We start from the raw sequence: 18,320 nt of genomic DNA on the forward strand, positions 1-18,320 counted from the left end.
GAGATTGATATTAAGGGGAGATGGAATCAATGTTCAATGATTCTAGAAGGCATCGCGACAATGAAATTTTGAAAAAGTTTTCCAACTTTTCTATCTCACATCCTGACATTGCCAACTCACCAGAAAGATATATATATATATATTCCTTCCATTTTAGTATTTTACGAAAATATGTCATTTATTTTATTTTATTTTAGTTTTGGCTTTTTTCAGGTATCGTACCAATTATGAATTATATCATTAGATATAGAAGACAAAGATTAATAAATCTAGTAACAATTACAATTTAACTGATTCAAAATCTATTCATATTTATATTCCTTTGATTTATGTTAAAATAAAGCAATGACCTATTGATTATATGAATCAAATTACATATTTACCTCTACTTACAATCTTCTAAACAACTGTAATTTTTTTAGGATGGTCTTGAATATTGAATTCATGAGTATACTCGGATTGATATTTCATTGTATAAAATTATACATGACCATATTATTACATTATCCTGTATAATTCTACGCCGCAGTGGCAGTTTACCTTTCTGTTTTTGTCTACATTTTAATTTTTTTTGTCAATTTTTTTTTTTAAAACAAATATTTTGAATTTAGAATAGTTGATACAGTTAAAATGGAAAAATAATAAAATCAATAGTAATCTTAATATAATTAAAATGTATCAATTTTATTTCAAATATAAAAACTTATCTAATGTGTTCTTTTGGAAGATTTTGTCTAAAATTCTATTATTTACAAAAAAAAATTCTCTAAAAACCATTCAATTACACTACTATTTTTTATTTTTGTATATTATAGTATTAAAAATTAATTTTATATTTCAATACAATTATATATGTTTAAATTGTTTGAAATTGTATTGAAATGTAAAACAAAATTTTAATATAATATAAAAAAATAAAAGTAGTTGTGTAATCGGATGTTTGTAGAGGAAATGTTTTTATAAATAGTAAATTTTAAACAAAATCTCAAAGAACATATCTTATAAATTTTTATATTATAATTAAAATTGATATATTTTAATTATATTAAGATTACTATTGATTTTTCCCATTTTAACTATATTAATTATTCTAAATTCAAAATATATATTTTTAAAAAATATAACAAAAAAATAAAAATTTTGACCAAAACAGAAAAGTACACGACCTTGTAATAACATGGTCGTGTATAATTGTACACTGAAATATACATGGTCAGGTGACAACATGGCCGTGTATAATTGTACATGGCTGTGTGTACTTTCTAGATCAGCTGCCACGTTAACTCAGTTAAATCTACGTCAGCAATTTTCATTAATTTTTTAACCGTGAGACTAGAATTGATTGAAATTATTTATATAGGGACTAAAATTGGGACCAAAATTGATTTTTTTTTTCCAAAACAAAAATATCTAAGTGTGTTTCTTTGCACTACCAAAAAAATGATAATTAGTTATCCGTAAGGCATGGTCTGGTGGGGTGGGGAGTGAACTTGTAACCGCCAACGCCTCTAGATCCATCTGTCACATATGGTTCGCCTAGTGTGACTTGCCTTATCGAACCTAGTTTGCAGGATATTAAGTTCGGCCGATGGTTTTACCCTGAGCCTGAGCGCATTTTCGAATAGTGGTTGCAGATTCTCGAGTCGTCAAAAATAATAATAATAATTAGCTTCGAAAATAACTTCAAAATTTATTTCAATACTATATAATATTATTTAAATAATATAGAATTAATTAATTTTTTATGGTCTCAAAAGTTCCGAAGCTGTGTGTGTATATATATTTAATCTAAAAAGTATGAAATGTTCGAGTCTATTCCGTAGCTGCTAAAATAGGACTCAGAATTTTTAAAGTTGTGTTACATGTAGTTATCTTTTCAATCTAATAGACAAGGAATATTTATTTTCTGGCTACAAAAATAGGACTCAGAATTTACGTTGCATTTTGAAGCTAGAGAGAAAGATTTCATCGTCTCCAAGTTGAAATCAGCTATGGAACAGGGAAGTGTTTGTGCTCTATTTGTTTGATTTAATTAGGTTCTGTTACTTTTGGTTGTTAAATTTGATTTTTTTCAATTTATATTTTTGTCTATAGCCCTTAATTATTGTTTGGCAAATTTCACTTTCAATTTGTGTTATGAATTTGGGTTTTGTTTGGGATAAATTCACATCTCGACTGGATGGTTTCATTTTTGTACACTGTTTATATATATATATATATACTATATTCTTTTACAAAAATTATACTTAGTCCCTTTGAGTTATATATATTTAATTGATTTTTGCACGTAGATTCTAGATTTTAGTGTATTAGTATTTATAAATAATAATACAATAGATGGATAAAAATAAAAAGTAAAAGATAAATAAATTTACCCTTAAACTCATTTATTTTTTTAATAATATTGTTTTTAACATTGTATAAAGTGTATAGGTATTTTTTTATTAAAGTAACAAATATTTTTGCAAAAAAAAAATATAGATACATTTGAATTGTGCAACATAAATGACAAAATAGTTACACGAAGAGAGTATATAAATTTTCTAAAATATCAAATAAAAAAAAAATGGCTATAGAAATAAATAAAATAAATTACAATTTTTTCATTAATAGAATTACAAAATATTTAAAAGCAACCATATATATATAAAAAAAAACTCTAACCGGAAGTCAGGATTAAAAGCAAATTTTGCAACACAACTTTGAATAGAAATTAGAGTTAAAGGCAAAGATGCGCAGATAAAGCAGACTATATATATATATATATATATATATATCTAATATTTAAATTCTCAAATGTAGAAGTAGCCGATAGATAACGGAAACAAATTAAATAACCAAAAGAGAATAAAGAGAAAGCTGAATCGAAAATCACTTGCAACAGAAAATAAAAAAATAAAAAAAAATCACCATCAAATAGAAAATAATCTTTGGAAATTACCGTTGAAACAGTTCCGACACCGGCATTCGGATGCAGCTGCATGTGCCGGCGAAACATTTTGGCAATGTCAAATTCCTCCCGTGCGTGAGACAACCACAAGTTGCCATTCGCCGCCAAATTTGGTGGTTGGCCGAATTTTGGATGACGAATCTGACGGTAGGGGCAGTGTCGATTGAATATGAACAAAAACAAGGGATATAATGCGGCAACTGCATTTTTCATTTGTACGTACCCGAAAAAAATGTGGCTCGAGAAGCTATATATCAATATCTCTCTACGGTTATTAGTCGGTTGAAGGGGAAGGTTATAAAAAAACACCAGTGTTAGTCGCATGTGGGTTTTGAGGATATATAGGTTTTATCCTTCTTTTTAATTTAATCTAATTTCAATTATATTTTTTTACAATTAATAAAGTGAATTTTATTAGCTACGAATATGAAAGTGAAACAAATTCATTATTAGGTTTGTCTAGTATGATTTGCATGATCAGTATAGTTTGTATATTATTATATTTGATCGGAGATTTATCCATAATGCAATCGAATAACGATTGCGGATTCTCACTTAATAAAAATAAAATAAAATAGTACATTATCATGTTCTCAGTAATGCTTAATTATTACCGAAACTAAAGGGTAAAAAGAAAACAAGTAAATATTCAAATGGTTTGACTTATTCTTACCATCATCAAATTCGTAATTAATATTTTTGTCCGTCAAATTATATTACTATGATTTTTTTTGTTTTTCCGTTAAACTTATGCTAATTTATTTATTGTAAATAATTTTATTATTTTTACTTTGATAAATAATAACTAATTTGTCACAATATTTTTTTATCTATCTCACCCTCTTTTATTAATCTTTCAATAATTTTTTTATAATACATAGTACAATTTACTTTTTATCTACTCTACTTTATTATTAAAATATTATTCTTTTTAATCTTTGTGTCTAACCAAATCTACATAATTTTAACGCAGAGAGGGTGACATTTGTTACGATACTTTTGTTGTAGTCACTTTGTAGCTACGAAAGATCATTTTTATTATAGCGGGTCCGAACACCGTTCAGACAACCAAAACATAATAACACACAATTCATAGAACATAAAAGCAAATAGAACACATGATTTGGTCACAGTTCAGCTCAACCGTGACCTACCTCTAGGATACTAATCCAGAATTTATTCACTATCCATAAGACACAATGATCAAGCCTTGATCTTCTCCAGCATTATGTGCGCACCGTGTTGAGGCGAAAGTGTAAATATTGACATAGGAGCATGTGTATATGACGGAGAAAGAGTGAAAGTGTAACGCTGTAAGATCATAGCTATGGCCAGTTTACTTTCTACCATGGCAAAGTTTTGTCCCAAGCAAATCCGAGGTCCAGCTCCGAATGGCATATATACCGGCCGGCCTTGCGTAGCATGAGAAACTCCCTTGCTAAACCTCGAGGGGTTGAATTCCGTTGCGTCGTCACCCCATATTTTCTTGTCCTGATGCATCAAAATGATCGGCAATTGAAATCTCACCCCGGCCGGTATAGTTAAGTCCCCTAATTTACACTCTTCTATAGCCATCCGACTGAGTTTGATTACCGGTGGATATAACCTCAAGGTCTCATGTAATATCATCGTTACCTGTATAAATCAAATTAAAATATGAAAAATTACTTTGAACTTATACAGATGCATCACCGGAGAACATTATAAGACAAGCACTAGAAACATGACTTACAATTTTGAGGTGACTTAACTCTTGATAATCGGGTGTTCTTTTTCCAAATAGTTGTAGAACCTCTTCTCTTGCACGAGACTGCCAATCGGTGTGCTTTCCCAATAGAACCATAGTCCAAACGAGCAGCATCGATGTAGTATCGCTCCCAGCAAGGTATAAATCCTTGCACTCATCAATAATCTCTTCAATGCTCAATCCAAAATTATCTCCTCCTATTTCAGTTTTCTTGATGTTCGATTCCAGTAGCAAACCCAAAAAATCATCACCGCAACTCCCACCAGCGTTTAGTAATTTCATTCTTTTGTCGACGACCCTCGTCACGACTGACTCTAATGTCCTTTCGAGTTCATGCAGTCTACGATTTTGTTTTGTGGGTAGAAATCTATAAGAGAATGGAGAAGAGTTATTACAAGGCAACAATGCAAACCAATCTAGCATTTCAATCCATGCTCAAAATGAGTTACTCTATCCGTCCGGTAAAACTAGAACATTTGGGCTAAGCATAGAGATTTAAAAAATGAATAGTTAATTTTAAAAGTAAAAAGATAGTTGATGGTATTTTTAAAAATTTAGTTAGTAATTAATGTGGATGAAGAGATAATATAATAATATCAGTGACAATTTTTTTGTAAATAAAGTTGATGGGACGGTAATATTTCAATGTTATTATTATTTTTTTTTACTTTGCCAAATTTAGTTATAGAGTAAATGTAACAGACCGGCGAAAATGAAAAATGAAAATAAATTTAACGTGGATGAAGGTTTTTCGTATCACTAAGCACTTACATGGATCCGGGGATGTAAACCGAGTTCAACACTTTGATGAGAAGGTAGGATTTTTCTTCTAGGAGTTCAAATATAGTTCTACCTTCTTCGTAATTACTACCAAAGGCAGTGTGCGAAATCACATCACTTGTAAAACCTTTAAAATAAGGCCACACATCCAATTCAAATGCCCCTTCATTCGGGATAATCTCCTCCCATTTACTCAACAGGTTGGAGCAACACAAGTGAAACGATGAAACCATGAGCTGCAAAAATCAAAGTACAATGCACAAGTTAGGAACAATGAGATCTATCTATCTATATATATATAATAGGATCGAACAATAATACCTTGAGTTTTTCGACATAGAAGGTTGGCCCCATCAGCTTTCTACGCTTGGCCCATTTGTCTCCTTCCAACCATGTAATACCTCTAGCCATACGTTGAGATAAAGGGCTCATCGGAACCCTTATGTAGATGTAATTCTTGGACAAAATCTCTTGGATATGTTCAGGTTCCAAGACAATCACTCCGGGTACTGGTCCAAACCAATGGAAGCTATTCTTGCCTGTGGGTGCAGGGAGTTTTATTTCATTACATACACATCACATTTTAAATATATATAGAGATATATATATATCACCTGAGGCGTAGCCAATGGGCCGAGGGTGTTCGGCCACTAACTATTTTTAATTTATGAGTAAATTGTTTTTTTAGTTTCACATTTAATTTTCTTTCGCTAAATGATTTTGTCTTAAAATGGTCTGCAAGTAAAAAAATTTCGTTCGAATTGTCATCCGGTGTCGCTGGTGATGACGTGACTGAAATGTATGCGCTACATTGATGCCACACGTTAGCGGCACCTGAAATTTTTTATTTTTATTTTTTTCATTTAAATTTAAAATTGACTTTGATTAAAGTTAGACCAAATTGTAACAAAAAAAAAAAAAAAATCTTACAATTTATCAGTCCAAATTTCAAAAAAAATCACTGATAAATATCAATTAAAATTGTAAAAACAAACTAAATGGAAAAAATTATTTCTTATAAAAAAAATTAACGGAAAAAAAAATTAACGGAAAAAAAAAATTATGATATTTGTGAAAGTATAAAAATTTGACTACTAAAATGACTGAAATTTATTTACAATTTATTAATCAAATTTACAATTTCGATTTAAATAAAAAAATAAAAAAATAAATTTTTTTAAGTATAGCTGACATTTCAGCCACGTCAACGCCACATTAACACCGGTGAGACATGGTGGCAAATCCAATACTGGATGAGTATTTCAGTGAAAATAATTTATTTGCGAGTTTTGAAACATAGTCCATTTAGAGTACTAAAATGTTAAGAATGTTGTGCAGTTTATCCATAATTTTGTTTTATTATATGTATTAATATTTTGTATTATAGATATAAACTAGAGTAATAATTATAAGGTTTTGAATATTAGACCAGGAACCAGATCCGAACCGAACTGGATCCGAACCAAACCGGATCCGACAAGTCTGGATCCGGGCAACATATCTTTAGCTCCAACGGATCTGGTTCTGAATCCGAAAACTGTAATGAGAGGTCGGATCTAGACCAGATCCGTTGACAAGCCTTATGTTTATAATTTAACTAAAAATTAAAAATATTTTAATATTAGTTTATAATTACTTTCGATCTGATATTCCTGGCTCTGCGACTCTATATCACAACGCATTATAACCAAGATTTGAATTCGTCAGTTCAGTGTGTATATATATGGTTAGAATAGAAACAATTACTTAAAACGTTGTACTATAATTGAAGATATATAATTATGACAATGGTTAGTGTTATGGACCGTATTTGGCGAGAGAATGAACTTGAGCTGGAACGAGTCTGGCCGCAGTGTCGTTAGAGAAACCAGTCATGGGCTTTGAATGGGCTTCTTTGAGCAACCTGGCCATTTCCTTATAGTCTCCGAAGAAAATCCTGTAAGAGTTTCCCTTCAAACCCTGCTTCCTCAGGCACTTCTCCACCCTTTTAGGCCAAAGCCACAGAGAGTTGAACACTTTCCAACCATAGTAACAAGCAACAGCAACGGAAAATATTAAGACCATCAACCCCAAAAGCTCCATCTCCAGAAACACAAGCACAATAATCACTCCCAAGAGTTGAATTGTATATGTGTCCTCTCATCCTCCGTCCTTCAATCTGTGACCTATCTATATTGTGGAGGGATGGACTTACTTGGCCCCCCACATTCACCTCATAGGGCCCACATTTTATAAAAAATCTTTATTACTATTAATTTTATTTTTTATTTTTTTATACCGTGGGAATCCGCAGCAGTTACTTGTGCGGACTGGATAAATCTGAACCTAATACCCTGTAAATTAGGCTCGGCTCGATAAGGCAAGTCACACTCGGCGAACCCGAATCATGTGTGGTAGGTGGATTTGGAGACGTCTGGGTTTACTATATATATATTTTATGATGTGGGAACCCGCATCCGCTACCTGAAAGTGCGCACTGGATGAACCCTCAGTCGAACCTAATATTCTGCAAATTAGGTCCGATAGGCAAGTCACGCTAGGCGAGCCATGTGTGACAAGTGACCTCACGCGTCGTGTAGCAGCAGTAGTAGATTTTTTGTATTGATTTTTACTTTTAAATCTAAAGTAGAAATTTTGTTTTGTTTTGATATTGAATTATTAAAAAGTTGATAAAAAAATAATGGGTTAAATTAAAAAGATAATGTAAAATTAATTATTATTTCACTGCAAAAAAAAAATACTATATTTGTAACGGAATTATGTATCTATAGTTCACATAGCTGATTTAATTTCATCCTTAATTTCATCTCTAATGTCATTTGTAATGAAAAAAAAAATGAATTTAGGGACAAAAAATATTGTTACAAAAATAATACTTTTTTTATAGAGTTTATTAAAATAAATACTTCCACCGTCTGCCTTGGTTGGGACATGAGCACGGAACCTGTAGCTTCACTTTTTCCATTGCCCTCATCGACTCATCATATTGCGTCAATCGAGTGGTGATTTTGGATTACATTTATCTTTTACGTCATTGTACTTAACATTAAAAATATTTTTATATCTATATAATTTTTTGTACAAATTTCCTTCTATTAGTATTATAAGGCTTAATAGAAATATTTTTGTAATTTTTTTAATTTGTACTATGTTTTGATATAATAATTAATATTTAAAGATCAACAGGTAAAAGGTAAATGAAATTCTTGAAGTGTGAGGGAGATAGTATAATTAAACAATGAGTAGATAAAATTTTATAATTAATGCATAAATTTAATAGATAAAAATAAAACAAATTGACACACTAAATAATTAAAAAAGATTAATATAATTTGTAAACATTTATTATAAAAATATATTTACATTAGCTATGCCATTTTTAATAATTTTGATAGTTTTAAATCAACTCAACTTTATCACATTCATATATTTTTTTTCTAACATGAAATCAAATTATTTCTATTTACATATTAATCCAATCCAAAGTTGCTTTTAACTTTATTTGGTTTTATATCATCAGTTCATTTTCAATCTCATTAATTTAAAACACTCTTTTTATTTCAACTAATATGATTCTTTTATTCATTTTCGTATATACTAATCAAAAGTATTATTTTTTATTAATTTAAAAATAATTAATATATATATTAAAATATTTTTAACTTTTACAAAAGAATTCTTTTTTTTTATATATATATAATTACAAAGAGACAAATATTAAAATCATATTTACAAAATTCCATTAAATAATAAAATACTATTTTTTTTAATTAATTCACTAAAAAAAAAAGCATGCATTAAGTTGAAATAGTTTATAAAAAAATAAAATTCCGATATAATATTTTCAATAAATAATAATTTATTTATATAGTTAATATCTTAATAAAAAAATAAGTTTTAAAATTTATACTGAGATATATAATATTAAAATTTGAAATATAAATTACAGGCATCAACACGTTGATTTTTTATTTTTGTTGTCATTGTAGTAGTGTTAATTGGCCGAGTAAAAATAAATTTGAAGCCATAATTAAATAGAGTGTATGTTTTTTTTATAATATTTTAAATAAAACGTAAATTTAAAATTAAATTTTTTAAATTTTTTAATAAATAGTATAAAATATAAAAAAAAAAAAAAAAGATCGTATACTTAAAATTGAAAATTCAGCTGTCACTGAATACTTAATATTAGTAATTTTGATTTATATAAATATAATTTATATAATACTCATTTCCTCCCAGAAAAAGCGTTTTATTGGGAGTTAGACACGGAAATTAAGGAATAATAATATTTAATTGAAAGTGGGTATAAAATAGAATGTAAAAGATTAAAATGTCCTTACTTTTTCAAGGATTTTAAAAAGTATGTTAGAGTAATAATTAGGGATAGTTGAAAAAGTATAAATAATTTTGTTATAAAATGGACTACAATTACTAAATAAAAAAATAAGACAATTATTTAAGACAGACAAAAATAAAAAAAAATAAGACAATTCTTTAAGAACGGATGGAATAATTAAATTTTAGGGATCATTATTACTGGTGAACATGGTCATGCAGCTGTACTACGTCCTTTTGTGAGTTTTACACCAAGATTTTTACTATTTAAATTTATTTTTTTTAAAAAATCAAATAATTTTTTTTTTATATTAAATTACAAATTTATTTTAAATTTAAAATATTATATTAATTTTTATTTATATTATATTAAATAGCTATTTAAACAATAATTCAAATTTTGCAATCAAACACAAGATTTTTTTTATTATTAACACGTGAACTTTGTGGCGACCGTGGCAGAGCTAGCGGGACCCAAGGGTATTCGTCATATCTATAAATTTAGGTTGTGTTTGTTTGGGGATTGGATTAGATTTTTACTATTCATCCTATTTTTTTCTGCAGAAATATTAAATCAAACAGCTATTTTCACTTTTTATATTATACTCCCTTCGTCTCAAATACTGTATTCACGTTGCCATTTCTGTTCGTCTCATATATCATGTTATTTTTTTTTTTTGGAAAATGATTATACACTTTAATCTCATTTAAAACTTTTTTTTTTTAATTTTAATTAAACTAATTATTTATCTTAATCTTAATTTATAATTATTTATATTATAGGATAATTATTTTCACTAATACATTCTTGATTATCTACTAATTATATCCCTCCTAAAATACCGTGTCTACAGTGTAGCAGATACGGTATCTGGGACGGAGGGAGTACTAAAAATAAATTTTACATTCAAAACATCACATCAACACCTATTTATATCACATCATACAACTATTCAAATTCAAAATTTTACTATTCAAATCCCAACTTAAAATCCAAACTCCCAAACAAACACACCCGCCCTCCGTCTCATAAGTAAATATTCATTTGTTTTTTGCACGTAATTTTAAAAATTTTAGTATTATATTATGATATAGTAGGAATAAAGTAAAAATTACTAAAATAACCTTATTAGTATATGTGATATAAAGGTAATGATATTTGTGTAATATATTATAAGTTGTAATAATATTTGTAATGTTATGTAGATAATACAGTTACTAATAAAAATAAATACTTTGTTATAAGACGGACTAAAATAAAAAAATAAATACTTTATTATGAGACGGAAGGAATATTTAATTTAAATATTTAAAAATTTGTGGTTGACACACTCTAAATATTTAGAAATATTAAAAAAAAATAAGATAAAATAAAATAAAAAATTGTTCGGAATCTTTTTAAAATTTTATTATATTATATAGTTTTAAAACTATCGTATATTATTTATATAAAAAAAATTTCAGCCTCCGTCATAAAAAAAAATATGCTAAGCAACGGGTGGCAATGGTAAGATACTAAAACTTTTAACATACAATACACGATATTATTGCAGGCAGAGCATCATATATACTTAGGGCGTGTTTGGCAATTAGTTGATAGTTGTTAGCTGTTAGCTGATTCAATTAGCTGATAGCTGTTAGCCGATTCAATTAGCTGGTTTGACTAGCTGATTCGATTAACTGTTTGTATTAAAATGTTTGGTAAAACAATTGTTTGATATTAGTTGTTTATACGTAAAATGACAATTGAGGATATTTCTATTTTATTCTTGTTTCTAATATATTCAATTATGTTTTTTTGAGTTTAGAATATTTAAATTTTTTTGTTATTAGTTATTGAAAATTATAAAAGTGTTATAAAAATATTTATTTTTATTAAAGTTAAATTTAAAAATAATAAGTATATTTTTATTAAAATATATAAATAGTTTTTTTTATTGAAAATGATGTAAAATATAAAATAATAAATTTTTCGTGTATATATCTATTATGTTAGTTATCAATTTGTTCATTATATTTATAATTTTCAATAAATTTAATTTATTTTTAGTATAAAATTTATATAATGTAATTTTAATAAAAATAAATAAATTATTAATATTTATATTTTTTATTTTATGTTGATTTTAATAAATTTATATATTTTCAATTAAAATAATTTTTATATAAAAATTAATTATTTTAAATTTATAAAAGTAAAACTATAATATAATAAAATATTATAATATAATTATTAAATAATCAAAATATATTTATTTGTGTAAAATGTATAATAAATTTTTAAGGGCATATAAGGAATAAAAAATTTTTTTACAGAAAAAGCTATTTCAAAAAGTTGGGTAAGTTAGCTTTTCATAAATTAGCTTTTTGGGTCCAAAAAGCTATTCCAAAAAAGCTAATTTACCATATACCTAAATTAGTTTTTTGACTGATCAAACAATAAAAGCTGTTCAATAAGCTAAAAGCTCTTCAAAAAGTTATTTGCCAAACACCCCCTTAGTATTATAAAAATATAACACATGAACTAACAACATAATTTTACACGTCACATTTATCAATTATTTTAGCATATGATATAATTTTATACCGTACATATTATAATTATAAACATAAAATACACATTTTGATTGTACATAGAATATATTGTATGTAATAAAAATATATAATATTTATATATTCTATTTGTACTGCTATAAAAAATCAAACAATTTTTAAATCCTTCCACAGCTCCACGTGCCTTACAATGAATGCCCAATTTAGATCTGTTAAAACGGGTTAGTGGGACGGATTGATCCACAATTTATCATAATCCGCAAAGAAGCGGGTTGTTTGCGGGCCAACTTGCGGCGGAACGGATCAAAATTTCATCAATCCAACCTACCGGCGGGTGGCGAGCTAAGCGGGTTAGCCCACGGGCTTTTTAAAAATATTAATATTATAAATATTTTTATAATTAATATTTAAAAATAACTAAAATAGTTTAATTGTAAAATTTAAATAATAAATATTTTAAAATAATAACAAATATAAAAAAATCTCAATTCTAAATATTATTACTTAGTGTATTTTTTTTAAAAAAAATTAATAATAAGAAATATTTTACAAATAAATCATTAATTTTATGAATCTGTAGTATCTAGAATAAAAAAATATTATAGAATAATAAAATGGAAAATAAACAAAACAAATGATGAAAAATCAAAAATAAGAGTGACATTCATAATAGAGTTATAAAATAAAAACAACGTGTAGACAATATTGATTAGTTTATTTAAGCTAATTTTATTCGTCTTAACTAAATATATATATTTTCAGTAGATTAAAAATAATAATATGTTATTTATTAAATAAAATGTACAAGATAATGTTGATTTTTTTTTTCTCTTTGTACGTTGTTTATAAATTAATTGTATTTATAATGGTATATTTGTAATTTAAATAAAACTAAAATATATTCTGATATTAATATTTGATTACTTTTATTGTAATTTTTTAATGTGATAGTAAAAAATTATTAAAACAAATTACATTTAGTTGATACGAGTGAGTACTAATATTATATTTATTTGATCCACGGGCTAATCCACTCTCAGCCCACGGCCCACATGGATTGGCCCGTTTAGGCCCGTATTATAAATTACATTAAAAAAATAATAAAATAATATCATAATTCACTATTATTAACTAATTAAACATCATTCTTTTAAATATCGTATCATTAATAAAATGTGTCAATTCTGACGGAACGGAGATAATATGTAATAGCAAATTAATTATTATTTGTTACAATATAAGTAATGTACATAAGTATATTATGTGCTATCATGTATATACTGTGTAATATTATATCATATGTGGTTCGCTCATATAATTTATTTATATTATGTTAATATAAAAATGATGTGTTATACGTAGTAATATTATGTATTGTATATTAGTGGAGAATATGTAGTAATTTTAGATTTATAATTATTTAATTTGATGCTCTGAAAAATGATAATAACAATAATGAAATATAGGTAAAGTCATTTACTAAAAGTTATGGAAATTCAACCAAAAGAAATCTTCTACACATATTTTGATGTTAATTTTGACACTACTGTCCATCACAATATTTGTTTTTTTTTTTTTAAAAAAAAAAATATATATTGCATTTAAACATATTTTTACTTAAAACATTATATTCATTTTGTCCTAATGCAGGAACTCTCTTCGTCCCTTAATAATCTATCAATTTTTTTATTTTGATTCGTTCCATAATAAAATATCTATTTTTTTTAGTAATTGTACCATATACCTAACATTACAAATACCATTTCAATTTACAATATATTACACAAATATCATTACATTTATATCATACAATACTAATAGAGTTAATTTAGTCTTTTTACCTTTATTTCTACTTTATCCCAATATAATACTAATATTTCTAAAACTCCGTGCAAGAAAGCAAATGGATATATAGATATGAGAACAGAAGGAGTATTATTTTTATCATTTTTGTCAGTCCACTCAAAAGTATATATTTTTATTTTAATAAAAATAATCATAAATTAATACAAAAATATTTTTAAATTTTATTTAAATTACAAATATACTAGTATTATAAATACAATTACGTTATATATAAAAAAAATTTCAAATTTTTACTATTACTTTTTAATTTACTATAAAACTTAAAAAAATTACATTCCAGTGGAACAATGGAATATTAATAATTATAAAGCATCAAATTTCATATATATTATATTAAACTTATTTTTCATTCAACTTTGTATTCTCAATACTTTATAATTTTTAAAATATTTTTAGGACATATTTAATATACTTCATTTTTTATTAAAACTTATATCTTGTTTTTTTTTTTTTTTTCTTATTTAAAAATATTTTCGTTTTTCTATAGGAAAAAACATAATACTTTCTACTTTTTTTTTCTTTTTTTTTTTTATTACAAGAGAACTAAATTTTTATTTTTATTTATCGTTTAGAAAAATTGTGTTCAATTAAATAGATATTTTTTATATAAAAAATATTTTTAATACTATGTTTTTAATAAATATCACGTGCCCTCTTTACCAAAACCTGCGAGCCATAAATCTGATGTCCTTTCTAGCAAAATTTGGACCATTTTGAATTGTTTGAACATGTGGAACGCCAGAGTCCACATCATCGTCCATCCGCAATGGACCACTATGTTTTTTAGTCACGTCACATTTTCTCTCTGTCACGTTAGCGAAAATACTCTTTTAAAAATATTCATCATAATTTTTTTATAATTTGACGAAATAAAATCTATTTTTTAAGACTAAATTATTCGAAAATTGTTTTAAATATTGTTTAAATTATATGTATTTTGTTCTATATTATTTAAATTATATTGTCTTTTATTTTATATTAATATTTTATTATTAATTATTTATGTATAATTAATTATAAAATAAATATATTTATTGTTTAATATAATTTTATATTATTTAATTGTTTTAAAATTTATAATTATATTTCATATAATAAATTAAATTAAATTTATTAATATTGATTTGTTCAATAGAAATATATAATATTTTTATTTATATATTTTAAATTTTAAATTAATAAAATATATTTAATATTGGTATTATTTTATAGAATACAAAATATTATGAATTATAAAAATACTACAAAATTTAGATATAACAATAAATTCAATATAAATTATAAATACAAAAACATATATAATATATATTATATAGATATATACATAACTAAGTGCCATGTGTCCCAATATTATGGAATCACATGGCGCATCTCCTCTATCTCCTCTAGAGGAGATGGGTCATTCCGGATGCTTTTAGAATGTGTTTTTTTGGTTTGGAAAAATTTAGTTTGAATTTAGTATTAAAATAATATTTTATGAAATATTTTGTGAGAGAAAAAAATATATTTCATTCATTTCAATACAATAGTCTTGTTTATTATTTTTGTCTGTCCTAAAATAATAGTCTCATTTCCATAAATAATCATATCACCATAAATTATCCATATTTTTTATTATTATTACACAATTGCTACTATTTTTTACACTAATATACTCACAAAGTAAAAAAGTCATTTATCCTTACATTTTACCCACTACCAATATAATATCAATATTCCTTAAATCTCGTACCAAACACAATAAGGCTATATTTTTTGAACGAAAGGAGTATTTTTTTTTTCAAAAAACGGATAATCCAAATAATAAAATTTAAAAAAAATTGTCAAAAGAAACATAAAGGTAGTGTAAAAATAAAGAATTAAAAGACACAGAGATTTATTAATTTCTGAGGTTCTATGTATATTAATATAGAAATAATAAATAGAAATATTAATTACTATTATTATATAATATAATTATATATATATATATTAGTATATGTAGGTATAAATAATATAATTATTATATGTGCATGTACACTTATATGATGTGCGTGTATGTTAATATATATATAAAATTTATCTAACAATTACCAATTACTACAATGATGTTTATTTACAGGCAAAGATATTCTACAATTTATGTGGTCATTAATTGACCAATAATATACATGTGTGATATTTGGACAGTAAAATCACCATCAACGATTTGTCTTCGTATGATGTGTATATATAATACTCTCATCATCCACGATTTGTCTTCGCATGATACGTGTATATAATACTCTCATTTGAATTTGAATGTTTTTATATAAAAATGTGTATCGTTAAAATTTTATTATGAAAAAAAAGTTTGTTGGAAAAAATTATAGTGAAGAAAAATAAGTATACAATTTTTGTATTGATTTATTCTCCATAATTTCGATTTTACCTGAGATCTTTAAATCAACACATTCCAATTTATTTCACTAATTTGTTGAATGTTATTGTCCGTAGAGTCTTGGTTAATAACTTTGCAAAACTATCATATGATCGGATTTGTTGCACGTCGATTTAACTATTCTTTTGAAGGTCATAGGTAAAGAAAAATTTTGGTGAAATATATTTTGTTCTATCTCATTTAATATATCTACTTTTTAACTGAGCAATACAAGTTGCATTGTTTTCATATATAATTGTTTTGGAAATTTTTTATTTTCAAATATTAACCCACAATTCTTTCAAATATGATGGGCCATTGACTTCAACCAAATACATTATCGACTGGCTTCATGAATAACTAATACTTAGGCATAATTTGATGATATGACAGTTATTATTTGTTTTGTGAATCTCCAGGAGATCATAGTATTGCCACATATGAATGTATAGTTTGTTTGCGATTTTTCTTTGTGCAGATCAGACAAATATCCAGCGTTGGCATAGCTTAATAATTTGTGTTGATAAGTATTCAGGTAAAACATGCGGAGATCACTTGTCCTTTGGAGATAGCGTAAAACATATTTAACCCCATTTCAATGTCGTTCAATAGGAGATGAACTAAATCTAGCCAACAATTTTTTTGCAAATGCAATATATGGTGCTATTTGCTAGGTAGATAGTGCACCTATTGTACTGAGATATAGTATTCCAGGACCAAGTATATCTCCATAGTCTTCTTTTGGTCTAAATGGGTCCTTGTTAAATGAATGTACTTTATCCATATAAAATTGCTTCAATACCTTCTGAGTATAAGCAGTTTGATGGATAAATATTTAATTATTCATATATTCAATTTGCAGATAAAGTGTGGCTCATTGGAGCTCTTCAGTAGTCTAAATAATAATGAGATCATCAACATATATTGCAATTATCACAAATTTTGACCCATTTTTTTTTATTAAAACACATGGACATATTTGGGCCGTTGGTATAACCTATTTGGTTAAACACTCAGTCAGTGAGGCGGTTATACCACATAGTCCAGACTTTTTAAGTTCATATAAAAAATTTTGTACTTTGATGAAAAAATATTCTCTGGGATTTGATTTGCATGCCTATGTCATTCTTAAGGTATTTTCAGGATATCCGAGCCGATCGTGCCAAATCAAAAAATTATTTGATTGTGTAGACTTCAGGTCTACTGCATATGTTTCAACGTCACTTATTTTGGTATAATACAAGCCAGAGAACAATGAGGGCAATTTTGCAGTTGCACACTTATCTTCATTAATGATTTTCGTAATAACTAAATATTCATTATTTGTCTAGTTCATTGTTTCAATATGATATTCGTTTCTACGAATATCAGTGAAACTGATAGTTAGAAATCGCATGCGTTTTATATTCATATCATATGCGATAATTTGGTGATTTTGATTGGATTCTACCTAATTTATATGCGAATTGTTTATTTGCTGTGTGCAGAGGGCAAATATTAAATTTGGCATAATTGGCAGAAAAAAGAAATAAAATTAATTAAAGGCCCAAAAGCCCATCTACAAAATAATTAGGGCAAACATTAAATAAAAGGAGGGATCACACGTTTCAAGAGGGAGAGGACGGCTAGGGCAGAAACGCACAGAAGCAGGAGACTGACAGATTCATAGATCGCGCAGGAGCAAATCG

The 18,320-nt window shown here is 26.3% G+C and overlaps 1 protein-coding gene across 1 annotated transcript; it reads right to left on the reverse strand.

Annotated features, from left to right (window-relative positions):
• Positions 1–3,962: 3,962 nt before the first annotated feature.
• LOC127265913 (cytochrome P450 CYP72A219-like) lies at positions 3,963–7,626 on the reverse strand. The gene is made up of 5 exons (XM_051295940.1): positions 7,283–7,626; positions 5,799–6,016; positions 5,469–5,713; positions 4,683–5,064; positions 3,963–4,585 (listed from the first exon to the last, which is right to left on the reverse strand). Exons 1-5 carry the CDS (start codon positions 7,557–7,559, stop codon positions 4,154–4,156), a joined length of 1,554 nt encoding a protein of 517 aa, XP_051151897.1. The 5' UTR covers positions 7,560–7,626; the 3' UTR covers positions 3,963–4,153.
• Between the last annotated feature and the right edge of the window lie 10,694 nt (positions 7,627–18,320).

The sequence above is a fragment of the Andrographis paniculata genome, unplaced genomic scaffold, assembly GCF_009805555.1.
Source record: "Andrographis paniculata isolate CXL003 unplaced genomic scaffold, ASM980555v1 Contig74END, whole genome shotgun sequence".
NCBI lineage: Eukaryota > Viridiplantae > Streptophyta > Magnoliopsida > Lamiales > Acanthaceae > Andrographis > Andrographis paniculata.

What these genes read in the sequence shown, in the direction of transcription:
- LOC127265913 (XM_051295940.1), bottom strand. Translation starts at nt 7,559, where the DNA reads ATGGAGCTTTTGGGGTTGATGGTCTTAATATTTTCCGTTGCTGTTGCT. An exon ending in GTTTACATCCCCGGATCCAT is followed by an intron (nt 5,065 to 5,468) that starts GTAAGTGCTTAG and finishes ATTCTCTTATAG; the next exon opens with ATTTCTACCCACAAAACAAA. An exon ending in AGTTAAGTCACCTCAAAATT is followed by an intron (nt 4,586 to 4,682) that starts GTAAGTCATGTT and finishes TGATTTATACAG; the next exon opens with GTAACGATGATATTACATGA.